The sequence below is a fragment of the Gambusia affinis genome, linkage group LG03 (genome assembly GCF_019740435.1).
Source record: "Gambusia affinis linkage group LG03, SWU_Gaff_1.0, whole genome shotgun sequence".
Taxonomy (NCBI): Eukaryota; Metazoa; Chordata; class Actinopteri; order Cyprinodontiformes; family Poeciliidae; genus Gambusia; species Gambusia affinis.
In genome coordinates, this window is record NC_057870.1 from 27,850,149 (window position 1) to 27,866,860 (window position 16,712).

The following is a 16,712-nucleotide window of genomic DNA, read 5'->3' on the forward strand; positions in this document are numbered from 1 at the left end:
AATTTGATTGAATGGTTTCAGCATACATAAATTAAAAGATTTTAAATTAACATTTATATGCAAGGTTTTAAGGATCTGGCAAGTTTACTTTGCAAAAGTTCAAAGAACAATATTCATTTTGTTTTGTTACCATAGCAACAATCTGACGCTATGAGTTTAATATTTGCGTTTGAACTCTGTTTGTTTACAAAGACTCCCCCTCTCCCAGATTTCACTAAATATATGAAGCTGTTAAAGATGCTGATGTTTTTATCTACAAAAAGGGGCCCCAAGTCAAATTCTGCTCCAAACCTCATACAGCCTTGGACCGGCCCTGCATGATGAGTTAAATCCACTGCACTGAGCGCAGAGATGTGCAACAACCGGGAGATTTAATTAAATGCTGCTAATGTGGCTTTAGTTGCTCTTCCATTTTGTCCATTTTGAGATTTTAATAAGGGCCACAGAAACTGTTGCTCGAGTTTATGGGACCATTTTCACAAAGATTTCTCAGATCTTCGTGCGGTCGCACTCTGGTTGACTAAGTAGACAAAACATTTGATACGGTTCGATGCATCGTGTAACCGGAAAATAATACTAAAAGAAAAATAAAATAGTATAAAATCAGCGTGACACGTGACTGCGAGGAGAACAGGAAAGCTCCTCACTGGGCTGAACCTGCATGATGAGGTTAGCACTAATTCTTTAACCACTAACTTTCCGGCCAACCGGGACCATAGACAGAAACTTTATCAGTGCAGACAGAGCCGGGCGCTGGGCAGCTTGTTGAGATGGAAAAGCCGCAGTAAATTCTTTGTCTACAAATAAATTATTTTCAACGCACCTCTGAAAGCATGACTTGAGCCAGAGCATTTGGGCCAAATCTCGGGGCCGAATTCACAAAATAAAAATCAGAGAAAATATTGTAGCAATAAATAGAATCGCAGAAAAAAGCCAAAAATGCCACAATGAAATGAATCAAAATGTCTCCAAAGCATTGGCGGACTGACAGGGGCCACCGGGGGATTCCAGGTCGATTCCAGGTAGATTCCAGAGATGTGCATCTTAGCGGCTGTTCATGCAGGGCCGGTACAAGGTAATATGGGGCCTTAGACAGAGCCGCCCTCCCTCCAGAACCCGTCCTATTAAGAACCTCAGCATCACTAACATGTTTAAATATCAATAAGGTGAAGTCTTTGAGAGGGAGACCAGGTTTATTGGCAGAGTTTAAAATCAATCACTGATTATTGGTTATTTGCTGTGATGTATTTGTGAACAAACCTAATTCAAAGACAAAGATTACATCATATTGTAGCCATGGTAACAACAATCAAACTATCAAGATGATTCTTTAAACTTCTACAAAGTAAAAGTCCTAATTAAATCCTAAATGTACTATTTATTTTTCTCAGCTGAATGCATTAAATAAAATTTAGTAACATTGTCATTCTCTATAAATGATGCTACAAGTTTAGATCTATGGCCTGTCTTACAATTTCTAGGGGCCCCTGAATGTCTGGAGGCCCCTGAATGGCCCCTACCAGCAGCTACTGAGTTTTCTTTGCCTTGATATTCCAGTGTTATAATTATAGGTCTCAGAGTTGCTAACATCAAACCCCTTTGAGCTTTTTTTGATCTATAAATCATTCTGCAGTCAGGTTGTTCTAGAATTGCTTTAAAATTTTGCCTCGTGTGGAAGGCGTATTTTATTTTGAAAATCCAAAGCGGAAGTGGCTATACTTAATTCGCTCAGCTTGCCAAACTGCTCCGTTGAGCGCGGTAGCTGTCAGATAGCGGAGTCAGTCTGACAGAGAAACACCCACACCGCCCGTTTCGCCTTTCTACAACCCCTCCGTCTCTCTGCGCTTCTTAATAGGCTTTTTCCACCACTCCAACGGTCGGCTAGCTGCTGGGCGTACCCGCGTTGGTATCTTTTTTTATTTTTTTTACACCGTTTTTCGCACGAACAGAGGGTTAATTCTTTCGGAGTTGATTCAGGGGAAAGAAGCGAAAGAAACAGAGAGAGAGAGAGCGAGAGAAAGACAGACAGGGGAGAGCCATGGCCACGACAACCTGTACGCGATTCACGGACGAGTATCAGCTGTACGAGGAGCTGGGGAAGTGAGTATCTGTGATGTCAGCGTGTCTGAGTCGGTGGCACGGCTGTTTGCTGTGCTGGGAGACTCGGACAGGCGACAGCAGCAAGGCTGCAGAGTTGAAGCGGGCCAGCAGCTTTGTGTGTGTGCGTGTACACGCGCGCGCGCGCGCCCTTTTTCGATATGTCAGCTTTCAAACTACACTGCCACGCTTTTGAGTGTGATTTTGTATTGTCATTACAAATTAAATCCAATAGGTTTTGGCATATTTATATAGCGTGCAGATTTTCTGTTTCTGGGTTTATTTCACAAGGACATAAAAATAAAAACAGGGAAATTGTTGTGGTGAATGCATTTCCACATGTGTTGAGGCAAAAACTGCGGTTTGCAGAAAATATGTTTTTCTAAGTTTGTGTGCCCTTCGTGCAGAGCGGGGATTTGTTGACGTGGGGAAAAAAAGATCTGCTACAGCTGCAAGCATGGCGGTTTTTATGGCTTCTGTAATTATAGGGAATTTCTGTATAAATAATAAACCAATAAGATAATTCATATGCATTGGGAAGTTTTGAAGTCATTCTATTATTTCTGCAGCTTTTATAGACATTTGCTTGACGGACATATCTTTAAAAAAAGATTTTTGTTGCAATTAACACAAGCAAGGCATCATGGTTTATCACCAAATGTGAAGACTTGAAACGCAAAATTTTCTACTGCTTTGTCTGCCATCTAATTGGTTATTGTATGTTAATTTCCCTACAACAAAACATCTTATTACCCCTTTTTCTAAAAGACTGCAGTAGTGACAGATTGCAGTTTGCACATAAGTTGGAAGCAAAAGCTAAAGCATGAAATACTACAAACAAAACGTCAAAGTATTGCTAATTTCTCTAAAATTGAGCTTGAGTCAAACAAATAGTTTCAAAAAAGTTACAACATGCTCCTATTCATCAACCTTTTCTACTTTCTGCAATTCCATATTTTGCTTTATTTGAGATTTAAGGTGCTTAGCATTTTATGTCTGTGTAGAATTGCATTCAATTTTTAGTGTTTTTTTATTTGTGATTTCTGTTGTTATGGTGACAATATTGAGACTTTAGCATTGTTTCAGCGTTTATCTCCACTTTGATCCTTTAGGCAGTCTTCGACCTTCATCAGTCCATCTTTATATTGCTGCGTCTCTCATCTTTACTTGTTGCACTTTGAACAAATAAGTTCTACGTCCAGTGAAATATCAACAACAAACCTATAGTTTACCTTTTTATTGCAGTCCTAATAAAAACATCAGTCTATGCTTGACATGTGAGCTTAGCCTCTGCTTTATTATTTGCACTTCCTGTAGATAAATGGTTTAGTATTAGTAATCCACACATGAAATCCAACCTGACTTTAAAACTTTATGTTCAGCGATTTAATTCTTGAATCGTTGAACTGTTTTCCCATAAAGTCTCAGGATAATGTGAGAGCTTTTGTTTTAAAGTGTCAGTTGGTTCTTCTGCAAAATCATGGAAAAATTTAAAATGTGCCACCAGAAAGTATTCGTGCCCTTTCAGTTTTTTGTAGAAGCAGTTTGAGTATTCAAAAATCTATACAAAATAATAAAAAAAAAAATGTTTGATGGATATATGCTGCAGTTTGTCCATTGTCCAATTTGTTAAATTCAGCAGTAAAATGTTAGATTCTGCATGAACTGCTGCCATAAAAGGCAGGGCAGACTCACACCAATGCTCAGAGAGTTTCAATGATCAAACGGGGGTCTTAGAAAACTGTGGCTCAGCCTTTCAAAATCCCACCGAGTTAAAACAAAAGTTTTACCTTCAATAAAAGCTTTAGCGTGTAAAAGATTTTTGCAATAGTGAATGGTAAATAGTTTCTCCAAGTCAAAATGAGAACCAAGCGTGACTCTCTAGCCTTTAATGTGGCCAAAAGTCTGAAGCCTACCCAGATTTATACGGCAAGATGCAATTAGCACTCAAAAATGTGCTTCTGGAGTAATTCGATCTCTCAATCATCTGCATGAAGAGATTTCCTAAAAATGGATCCTTAAGGGACCATGTTAATGTAGAGTAAAACTGGCCCGAGAACGAAACCTTGGGGAACTCCACAAGAGATGAGCGCTGAGGGAGAAACAGGGTGACAGAAACTTGCTGCTAGTAAGGTGAACCTTAAAATATTGAGATATTAGGCTATATCAAAGGCAGATTTACAGTCCAAAAAAGAACAATTATTGATATTTTCAGAATCAGTGACTACAAAAGACGTTTATATAAAATAATCTGGTTATATCTAAATATAGTTCAGGAGAAAAACACAAAATAACACAAAAAAGTATTTTCTCTCTGAATTCATGTTGATGTAAGTTTTGAATCATTTTGAGCATCATAATTAGATGACAGGTGAATTAATAACACTTGTAGATTTTATTTTTTTATGCCAGTAAGAATCTAAGCTAGTTTTTGTAATTGCAAATGTTTCAGACTCACTTCAGGCGTCTGGTATACCCCAGAGAAATAATATTTTGGTTATTTTTGTCATTTGACAAGCATAAATAGTTTTGTCCACCAGTGTGACTCCACACACACCACCTGGGGATAATAACACTTTCTCTGCTGCAAAGCTTGCTCCTCTCCCAGGAGCAATAACTCTGGTTGCTGGGAATGATTTTTATTCTTCAGATTTGTCTCTTGAATAAAAAGAAAAATATATAACCTATTAGTTGGGCTTTGATCTTGTGTGAGTGACACTAATCCTGCTCTACAAGTTGTCTTTTACAAATGATTATAATTACTCATCCTGTCACATCCATCTCAGAGGAAGGAGTTCAGGTGTAAGTGGCTTGGCCTTGAGATAATAATGCTATCCATGACTCTGTAATACTAATCCTAAGCATCTGAGGAGAGATAATTATTGTGCTCTGACTTTTTGTTTCTTCCTTTGTGGGACTTGTGACATTTAAGCTTCGTGACTTTGTGCGCCTATTACAGATAATATCGGCCTTGGTCTACAAGCAGCTCTTCTTTTACACAAATTGGCATAAACAAACTCCTAAGACAGTTGTTAGAAAGCATGTTCTTTGATCTTCTCTGTGCCGTGGCATTCATTATAAGTTTTTACAGTGAATTCTGCAGCTTATATAATGAGTTTTTACTTTAAAACAACACTGGTTATCATTTAGATTTTGTCAAACAACTTTTATTGTGAAACATTTGTGCGCTGCTCTGCTGCTGGTTTTTCTTCAATAAAAAGTAGATTTTTATCTCAGTCATATTTGAAGGTTGGTGTGCAGATTTACATGCTGTGCACTTTGCAATTAGAGATTCTCTGACTAAGATTTTCCATTCTGAGGATGATAACACGTAGATATGCAGCAGGTTCATGTTTTATATTTCCAGAATAAAAGAAGAAATTACTAACTATCCCCATTTGTGTACCTGCTGATTTCTGATTTTCACTACTTGTTTTTATTCACCATCATGCACTTTGTCGTCTTTTCTTAACGTGCTATCTATAAAATTGACATAGACTTGGGTGGCAATAACACAACAAAAAATTACTCTATGGACAAGTAAGTCATATTTTTAAGGATTATTTTTAATTATTACTACCTACATTAGTTTCAGTTGATCCAAAATGTTAATAAACCTCAAACAAGAATGTTTAAAAAAATAAAAGTGACATTTTGGGATTTTTAGGAGAATATCTTAATGTGTGCAATTATTGAGCAACTATTATCCATCAAAATTTTTTTTTATTTTCATATGTTTAAGTGAGAGTGATAAACAAAAATCTCAACACTTTCCAATAAACATTTCACGTGATAAGTTTTTTGTCTTTACTGGCTACCCAGACAGAGGAGAACAAAGGAGATGCATAAAAACTATCATCTTTCTGAAAGATGTTGACTTTTTCCAGTAACACTGTTTAAAGGAAATGTCTTTTAAAACTTGGGAGTTTTATATGAGCCCATCTTCAACCCAAAAAAGTCTAACCAGGTCATCTTTAATAATACCAGTGCATACCAGTACACTGAACAAGACACATAAACTGAACTGGCCAGACTGGGCCAAGAAATACCTGAAGACAGATTTTTCAAAGGTTTTATTGACTGATGAAATGGGAGGGATTCTTGAAGGACCAGATGGATGGTCTCGTGTGTGGATCAGACACCAACAAGGTGAAAGTGGCGATGGTCAGGTTTCAGCCTTCCTTGCGTTGGCCATGTCTCTGCGCTCTGGACATCTTGTACTTTTAGACACTCTAGGTAGGCTGCAGTTATAGAATATGGCAGAACTGGAAGATAATGGCTTCCTGGTAGCATCACGCTTGATTCTTCTCACAACCTTGGCAGTTAATTTATGTCTTTTTCACCAACCATTGATCTCTGAAGACATATGTTTGTTCCTTAATATACAGATTTGAGGTTAGGTCTCTTGAGTTTGTCCATGGAGTCAAAATAAGGCCTTATTCATTACCTTTTTTTCTATATTGTGGAAATACTTATGATGCATATTATAGACAATAGAAAGCTGCTTGATCAGGATGGAAAATTACTGTGAAATAAAAGTAATTTGTAATTGTAATTGTAATTACGGTTTATCTTAAAAAAAAAAAAAGTACTGATTACAATTAACTTTAATGTTCCTCAAAAACCTCAGAAACCAATAGTCTAGGTTTTTGTTTTGCGGTCTGAGCTTTTTTTGTTGTTGGTTTCTGTTAGTGTTGTCAGTAAAGATTATGTATGATTGAATGCAGTTATTTGCTGTCTTTGAGTGCAATTGAATTTCTTATGGTAGTTATGAAGTAGCACATTTAATACTGTTTTGTAGTAGTTATTCATGTTCTTTTCAATATTGTTTTGTTTAGCTGCACATTTATTGAAGAACTATTTAATTCAAAACAGCTTATGTGTTTGTAATAATAATAATTGATGCTATGTGACAGAAGACTTTCAGTCCTCTGCGTTGCCTTGTCTGAGTTTTAGTCCATCTGGTCCCAGAGCTTTCACCTTTGACCTTGTTGGTCTGGAAGCGAAACCCAGTGTCACAGTTCAACCTTTCACTGTCAACACCCACTGGAAGCCAGACCGGCCAGATTGATCGGAGCCGGCCGAGGTTGAGAAGTTATTTAGAGACTTGAGAGTTTGCTGTGCAGCTTTTAGAGCAACACAACTCAGATTCAGCATTTTTAAATTACTCTAAATGACTTTATTTATATTAAATTACATTTTCTGCAGAAATAGGCTCTTTGACTATGTCAAATATTATGTTTGAGTTGTTTGCTCTTTTGTTTGCCCTTGTAGTTTTGCAGTAGAAGTTTCTTTCGCTGCACGTCTCACCATCCACATGTGAGCACATTATCTAGAACATGCTGACTGGCTCCGAGGCTCCTCATGGGAGCTTATTAAGCAGATAAATCTGGACAGCTTGGTCTTTAAATGTAGCTTTCCACAGTTACATTTGAGGAATATTAAGCCTGCTTGTAGCTCCAGTAAATCATCAGTCGTATGTATTAACATGAGTATTCTCAGCAAAAACTGGAGTCATTACACCAGCTAAGGCTCTGAAGAAGTTGCATGTAAGCAAAAGTTTGATAGTAGAGATTTTCTGATGGACATAAATATTATATGAGCTGTTGATAAAAATCTGAAAATATCTTCCTTAAAGTAATAAGAATATATTTTGTTTGCTGTTTGCAGGGGAGCGTTTTCAGTGGTGCGCAGATGTGTGAAGCTGTCGACAGGGCAAGAATATGCCGCTAAAATAATCAACACCAAAAAGTTATCTGCAAGAGGTAAGAACTTATTTCGGTGTTTAGTTGGACATGTAATCCCTGGATATTGTTATGCAGTCAGAACACTATGCATTCTGTAGTTGGGATTTTCCTGGTGGTAAAGGTAGAGGCTGCATGAAGTCTACAGCTCTGGTGTAGCTCTGAAAGCTCTGCAGTCACAGCCAGTAAAGAGAGAGAAAAGGACTCACAAGTTAACGGCTGGAGAAGATTGTGGTAGAAAAGTGGTGTGAAAAGAAAACCACTTACTTTGTCCCAAAAAGCTTCACAAAATTTAAAAACTTCCCATAATCTGTGGATAGTGCCCCAGATTTCTTCCTGTTCTCTGAAGTTTTTCTTTAGTCTCTTACTAAAGTTACTTTTTATGGATTGACTCAGTTTAAACATCGTGGTAGTTAATCATTCACATAGCAAAATGCCACTCAAGTCCACATGTCTGTAACCTGTGGATAATTACTGTGAGTAAACTTCATTTGATGCTGAATGCAACCAGTTTCTGTGGGACCAGAGCGCCCAGAGTGTGTAGTTACATTTGGGTTGGTGTTGATATTTCTGGTCTGCATGGAGGCATTTCTAGAATAGATGACGTATAGATTCTAGAAAAGTAGGATTCAAATAAATTTCCTGCTCTAGTCAATCGTATGTTTAATCTTAAGCTGAAGTCTTAAACCTTGCACATTTCTGATCCCCTTCAGTTAAAAGGATGTTCCGCAAAGGATTATTATAGTGTAGAAAAAGTTTCTTTGTCACTCTCAGGTTCTTTGCCGTTACGTTAAGTAATCGTCTGGGTGTTTTCACACCTGATAGACCAGTTTGATAGATGACCAAAATTGCAACATTTGTTACATTTTCAGCTGCTGCGGTTGGCTTTTATGTTGTGGTATGTCAAAGAATACCAACTAGTTGAAAAAGCTGTTCCCCTCTTTGCCTGTGGTGGCATTGCAACAAGAACCACTAAAGGACATGACACAAAAACCTCTGAAGAAGACACTGAACGTAACGTCTTTCTTCACAAAATGTAAACAAAAATGGAGTAGTGTCAGATTTTAGTGGTTTCTTTTTTGTCTTTGGCAAAAGACCACGAGCCATTTCTCCATCTAGCGTTAGACTCATGTGGTTTTTTTGGTTGTGTTCACCCAGAATGCCCTGCGCTGCTTTCCACTTCCTGTCTTTTAGAGTTGACTCCGGTCTGCTTGGTGTTCACATATGCATTTGAACCGCACCAGAGTTCACTTCAACCAAAGTAAGACCGAGTTTTTCAGGCAGACCAGAGTTCGCTTTTTAAAATTTTGCATTCACACCTCCCCAAAAGAACCAGAGTTTCTAGACAAATGAACTAGAGTTCGGATAAACTCTATTCGAACTAGATAGAACTAAATAAACTAGATAGGACTGGTGTGAGCACCCTATCTCTTAGAAAGAGAGCATTAGTCTGTAATTAATATCTAAATCTCTACTGTGTTTTCCATGAAAAACATAATTCTCCACATAAATTTTTTTTTACTGTATACCAAATGGTATATGCTCACATTAAATAGGCATAAAGTTCTACTTGTAAAGGATGCTGTGACGTAAACCTGTCCTGCTCCGCGGCAGTCACTGTTGTTCCTCACACCAACACTCGCCCGGTGTAAATCTCCTGCTGCCTCTGCAGCCCGCAACCGGAGACCCAGAGTCACGGCTGTGCCAGGTGGCACCCCACTGACAATACACTGCTACACACACACCCACACACACACACACACACACAAACCCACACACGCACGCACACACGTACAAATGTCTTGTGCATGTGTGTAAATGTAGAGTGTGGTCTAAGAGGCATTTTAACAGGGGTAGAATGTCTGCTCATATCTGTTTGTGTCTGTCAGTTAACCTTTTACTGTGGGTATTAATTTCCTCTGGAAACAATTGCTCAGATGTCATTAAATCCACGCAGACAGATTTATGAAAGTGCTCTCTGATAGCAATGATAATTCACCACAGAGGTGAGGCTGTCAGGGATAATTGTTAAAAATTCAAAAGATCAGACCGCTTACACCATAAAGTAATGAGTTTCTCAGGTTTAAAGCAAATTAATGCAGATTCTGAAGCAGAGTCTGTGTGGTATTTAAGGCCCCAGAAAACAGAAGAAACTTAAGATAATTTATGAGTATTAATGGAAATCAAAGATGTCTTTTTTGTTTTTAGCTCTTAGAACAGTGATGTCCAAACTTTTTGACATGGAGGCCAAAATGCCAAGTTGAAAGTACTTCGGTTGCCACAGATTGCAAAACCTTTTTAGTTACCTGCTCAACAATTTTATTAATCAAATAAATGTTATTTAACAAAATAAGCAAAGGAATTATATTTCTGTAGATAAGGTTTCTGTAAATCACTGTAGGTTTACAACATAAAAAGGGTCTTGTAGATTTTCCAGATGAAACAAAAACAGAAATCCATATCCTACATTTTACAGGTTGACAATCTCTTTTAGATGTTTTTAAATATCTTTTCAGCAACAAGAACACGATATGGAATACTCTTGCTTTATTTTTCCAAATTTATTAAATGGTTGTACCAGCTCTACATTTTAATAAAGTTACTAGATTTTCATTGTCCCCTTTACTACTAAAATATATTAAATTCAAAGCAAAAATCTGGTTGAATGCTTTGTGTTGGACCTTGCATTTTGCATTTCAAGATTTAAAATTTCTTTTATCTTCCTTGAAAGGCCTGGCATCAGTGAAAATTTCACCCTAAAATTAGTTTCATCACCCAGCATTCTTGAATTGTGATCAAGGACCGCCCAAAATTGTTCCAAAGGGCTGCAGATGGATGTTGATTTTTTGTTGTTGTTTTTTTTTGTTTTGTTTTTGATCAACTGATTAATAATTGGTTAGCAAAAGGTACCTAATATGAGATTTTTTTTAACTGAATTTGAAACAGATAAAGCTGAAACTGCTATCTCAGTTTTGGGTATAACAAATTTACAGACAGAGGTTTTCTTTTTTATCTTAAATGCTAAAGTTGTGCATATTTTCTTTTCTTCAGATTTGGCTTACATGCTGCTCTGAGTATGTTCGTCTTTCATCTTTGAGTCTGTTTAATCCAGTTAACAATTACTAAGTTTAACAATTTTTTTGAATAATTTATTCATCACAATTAATCTGATGAATTGTTTCAGCCCTGATACAAGCTATACCAAATCAGTGCATCTCCACTAACACACACAGTGTGACATCAGCTTTTCTCCAGCAATAAATGACTGAGGACTGTATATACAGCTCTGGAAAAAATTAAGAAATGATCAGTTTCTCAGATTTTACTTTTTACAATTATATGTTTGAGTAAAATGAACATTATTCTTTTATTCTACAAAATGAGAAATGAGAAATGGTGAAAATAACAAAAAAGATGCAGTGCTTTCAGAACTCAAATAGAAATCAATATTTGGTGGAATAACCATTGGAGTTTCAATGGGGTTCAGTGCAGAGCTTTAGATTTCAGAAAGGCTTGAACATAGAAACTCAGAGTGCTGTTAATTATAGCTTGTAGAGAAATTGGACCGGTCAGAGCTTTTCAAAGAAAACAAAAATCGACCGTAAATCTCTGACCAGTGCATCTCCACTAACTGGAGGTATATGTTTCCTCCTCAGCTGCTTTATGAAAAGCTGCAGCTGCTTGCAGATTTCTGAGGTACGGCATAATCTTCCTGCTTTAAGATTTGATGATCTGAGCCGACTGAGCAGTGTGCATGGCCTGCACTGCTCTCTTTACTAATGGATGAGCCATGTTCTCTGAAACAGCAGAGCAATGTTTGAGCCGCTGCTGCATACGACTTCTACTCCAGCGCTAATAATAGCTCCATGACCCATCTGACATGGGCTGCAGCAGCCAGGTTTTATGGCGATCTCGATGACTTACTGCTCTGCTTCACAAGTGAGATTTTCGCTGCTGATATATTTCTCAGAAAGCAGGTAAGATCAGAAGGTGCAAAGCGCCAGCAAAGGCTTCTTGGGAGGAGCGTTTGTTTGGGACGGGCAGATGGAGATGGGAGCTGCAGGAAGGCCGGGGGGGTCATGGCAGAAAAGGGACCCCAGGCACTTGGCAGCAGAGGGCCATGCGCCTGTACGCCTACATGCCTTTTAGCATGGGACTCTCATCTGACTCTGCCTCTCTTTCACTCTGGCACACACATGCATGGTCATTCTGACAGTGAACTCTGTTTATTTACTGCAGTCACAGTGATTCATCCTCTTAAAAATCCTGATATCAAGCATCTGGGAATGGATGACTAAATGTTATTTGCGTGTTACCCAAACACCCCGCTTGACTTCAGCCCTGATTCTGTCCCGTATTGCGGACGGCAAGCGGTTAATGTCAATCCAGCTCATGTCAACAGGAAATATAGGGCAGGTCTGCTGGGCAAGGCTTCCAGCCAATCATAGCACTTGTTTATTGGCAGCGATCTGTGGACAAGGGATGCCAGAGGTTCCTATATGGCCTTGTAACATATCATGGTAGTGTGGATGTGCGTATATATATATATATATATATATGTGAAAATGTGAGGTGTTTATTTTGTCTGAGACTTACCTGCTGCAGCAGCAGAGTGCTGACCTGATTTCTGTCCCGGTTCTTTTGTGTCAATGTCAGATAAGTCGTGCAGAGGTATTTAAGTGAAGGCCTATTACATGTAAGCCTATTATGAAGTCAAATCACTCTACTTATAATTACAAATGCCAGTAGAGCCTGTTTTTTTTTTCCAGTTTTTTCTGCTCTAACATCAGCAGATTAGTTTGATTACACCAAACATTTGAACCCTTCTTACTGATTTTTCTTTTCTGATGGAAATGATTTCTAAAAAAACGATGGCTCACCGCAAATGTCACTGTTTTGAAAGTTCCCCTCTTAGCTTTATTTGATGCTAACTTTTATAAGTTGCATAGAATATTTTGTTGCAAGTTGAAATTAGGACTGCAGCTAAAAATCACCTCATAATCAATTATTCTGATGATTTATTGAGTGATCGTAAAAATGGTACATTTTGTAGATTTTTCATTTAACCTCTTAATTTTATTTCATGCAAAATTAAGAATTATGTAAAAATAGACAAACAAATAATTTCCTAAAATGTAATAATGCATAATTTTTTTTTTATAAAATTTGAACCTGGTGAAGCTAAACCTATGCCACTTAAGGAGTTTTGGGTAAAACATATTTACAGACCAATTGATGTTAAATTCAAATTTATATATATTATGTACAATTTTGGCTTAATTACTGCTCTGAATATGTTTTTCTTAAAGGACATAGCATTTCTTGAGTTTATATACTAGCATTAAAAATCAATTACTAAATTAGTTGATTATTTGAAAAATTGATTAATCTAATTAATTGTGATTAATCATGAGATGTTCCATCGTCTAACCTTGCTTGGTCTCGAAACAACATTATTATCGTTTATGACAATAATTTCTGGAACATTTTATTGTCCGACAAAATTTATCGTGACTGTTGATGTAAAAAATTTAAAGGGCTGTGAATACTTTTGCCAAGAACCTTTTTTCCAGCATCTACATTCCTGTGGTATTTTTAGGAAATGAGAAAAAAAGTGCCGTTTAAACTCCATATTTCCCAGCTGCAGTGAGCCATGCTGATCTTGTAAGTCAAATATTCTTGAACAGTGGTTATGTATGCTTCTCTTTGTGGATGTCTCTTCTCCTGAGATACCAGCCCTCACTGGCGACGATTAACCCAAATGTATTCTCCTCTTCATCGCTCCCTCTCTTCTTCTCCAGCACAACGTCTCCTGCAGACTCCACTGCATGCTATCCTTGGGTTATCTCAGTCTGCGCTCGTGTTCCTGTTTGCCACATATCTCCTTCTGCTTGTTCCTTTTTGCCACTTCCTCTCTCACCCCCCTTCAGGACCGGTGCTCACCACCCTTCCTTTCCTCTCTGCTCATTTTTTATTTACCCCACTGCTTCAGAGAACGACAGTGTTTGGCTGACCGACAGCTTTAACGAGATGGGTAAAATGAATATTTGAAGCAGAGAATACTACCAGGAGCGTACAGTTGACTGTACACTCCTTACAGTCAGAGCAACAGCAAAATGAAAGCTCGAACTTTGATTCAAACTTTTTATACAGTGAAACAGAAATAAAATATATTTGTTTGTCTTAAATTTAGCTGCACTAGAAACATGGAAATATTTTGGTAATAAAAGAACTATCTACTACATTCCTCATTTTTTTTCATACCAAATCCAGTTTATGATTTTTTCTTTTTTGTGTTTTTTCTTGTCTCCCTTTCCTTTGTTAAAAAGAAATAAAATATATTTAATTAATGGATTTTTGTTTCATTCTGATTATTCCTGTAACCTTGACTCGCATAATTCCATTTGCAATCCAGAAGAACTTTTTTTTTTTCTAAATAAAATTTCTCTCTTGGTATTTCTCAACATAATTATTTTGTTTCACTGTGGTACCGAATAACCCACGAAGTGGGAAGTTACTGACCTCTATTTTATTTACAACTAAAAGTTCATCATGTACTAATTTAATGGTCTAAAATTCTTTAAAAATGTAATACTTTATGGTGTTTTGATTCCAAAAGAAAATTGTTTTTCTTACTCACTTCCACTCATGCCCAGGAAATGTAGATACTGCATGAAATATTTTACTTCTATAAATTAAATCATAAAACTCAATATACTTCACTTCAAAAGTACTTTATTTATCTCCAAGGAACTCAATTGGAAAACACTTCTAATCCACCTCATTTTCTTTTGCCACGCCTTTTTAAATCTCTGTTTGGACATATGGGTAGAAAGCCAATCTATGATCTGTTCAGAGTTTCAGAGCTCAACTCTGAACCTTTTCATTGTTTCCATCAACCGTAATCTCCCCAGTTTATTTTTTCAGGAATCTGATCTATTGATAAACTGAGAAGTGTGGGGCAGGAAGTTCATCCTTCAGTCATGAATGTTGTTTCTTCTGATCCAGTCAGTTTCATAAATGACCTGAAACCCATTTTCATCCTGGTCTGAAATGAGTGGGTGTTCATTTTCAGGTTCTACCTCTTTGTTCTCCGATAATATAGTAATAAAGGAGGGAAAGAACAGAAGAAGATGAAGCATAATTTTTCCATACAATCAACTTTTTCCGTTTATCTTACAATAACACAGAAATATTTATAGAACTAAACCACAGGTTTGTGTAGGAAGTGTGACGGTTCATATCATTGCTAATGAAAGCAGTTTTGGTTTTTAAATGACGTGTGCTCGGTTAATTTCCTCTCCTGTAGAGCAGGATTGTCAAAAGTACTAGCGAAAATTTTTTGAATAAAAGTTTAAATTACGAACAATATTTCTGTTTTTTACATACTCAACAATAAATCAAACATGAACTATTTTAATTAAAGAAATAATCTCATTTTTTTGTAGGAACGGGATTAAAAATCCAAAACTTCAAATGGGTTTTCCTTGTCGAATGAAGGGCATCTAATTTGTCTATTACTGAGGGCTCGATTGAAGACAAAATATTTAGTCTGTTCTCAGCAATAAATACAGGATATGGATCAGTCTTCATTTGAAAACACTTGCTGTATTTATCTAAATATGCTCAATCAGAAGCATATTTGGGTGCACCAAGGTGTACTTTTGACTAGTTTGTTTGTCTAGAAAGTCTGGTTCATTTGACCAAAAGAGCGAACTGTGGTCCGCTTACAAACCTTGGTTTTGGTTTGGTTAAAGTGATTTCTGGTGTGACTTGAATGCATATTATGAATTCTGGATTTCAAAAGCAGGAAGTGGATGAAATGCAACCAAAACAAAAGAGCAAGCTCTACAATCTGATGTCACTTCATTTCTTTTTTACATATCGGCAGAAGTTGTTTTTTGTGTCGTTTCCTTGTGTGGTTCTTGGTGCAGCGCCACCACAGGTGAGGAGCGGTACAAGTTTTTCAAATGGTTTGTTTTGTTCGGCAGAATGAAAGCAAATTGCAGCAGCTGAAAATGTAACAAATGTTTCAATTTTGGTAACCAATCGAACTGAGTCTACCGGATTATCGGGTGTGAAAACTCTCTAGTCAGTTAATAGATATGCTACTATTTACCATGAAAATAGAAGAAAAGCAGGAAGTTGGAAAAGATTTTTTGTAAGTAGGTTTTGATGTAAATTTTTGCCTGAATTTATTCTTGAATTGAGGTTGTGGGCCTCCCTTTTGGGTGTTCTTTGAACACCCCTGCTATAGAGAATAGATAACAAAAGCTCAGGTATGTCGACAGATGGACTAAACCATGATGAACGGAGACAACAGTTCTGGGCCATTTCTGTTCTCGTATTATCAGCAGATGCCACCAACAGACTGAAACCCGATCCTGGCCCATTTGGCGTTTTTTCCACCATTTGGCATCGTAACATATCAAGGATGGTTTAGCAGAAACACGAGTTTAGGCGAAGTGGACATTTAGACAAAGCAAACAATAACCTCATCTGGAGATTAGAAAAAAGCAGCGTGATTTACAGAGAGGTGAATAGAAAATCATGCTTTGTTTGTTTCACTGGTTCCTCAAACAGAGTCACAGAAAGAAAACAAGCAGACGCAGCGATTAGCATTGTTTTAATCTTTCAACAGAAAGATGGCACGCAGGCTTAATTGTTCTTCCTCCTCCCACCTCCTCTGTCCCTCTTCAACACTCCCCCACTCCTTTCTCCAACTGGCTCAGCTCGTCTTCTAAGACTGTAATCACTGGGCTTACACGTCACTGTCACTCCTCTGTACCCATGGAAATGTGTCTGCTCGCCTGTTTCAAAGCTATTCCTGTTGCAGATTGTACTATACTGTTTCCAGCAACAGCATGTATT

The 16,712-nt window shown here is 37.4% G+C and overlaps 1 protein-coding gene across 31 annotated transcripts in view; it reads left to right on the forward strand.

The window, feature by feature from the left end:
- Positions 1 to 1,770: 1,770 nt before the first annotated feature.
- camk2b1 (calcium/calmodulin-dependent protein kinase (CaM kinase) II beta 1) overlaps positions 1,771 to 16,712 on the forward strand; it is a 75,065-nt gene continuing 60,123 nt past the window's right edge. For all 31 annotated transcript variants that reach the window (XM_044111588.1, XM_044111590.1, XM_044111578.1 and 28 more), the window contains exons 1-2: positions 1,771 to 2,100; positions 7,768 to 7,862. In XM_044111588.1, coding sequence (XP_043967523.1) covers positions 2,039 to 2,100; positions 7,768 to 7,862 — 157 coding nt within the window. In that variant the 5' untranslated portion in view covers positions 1,771 to 2,038. The remainder of the gene's footprint in view (positions 2,101 to 7,767; positions 7,863 to 16,712) is intronic.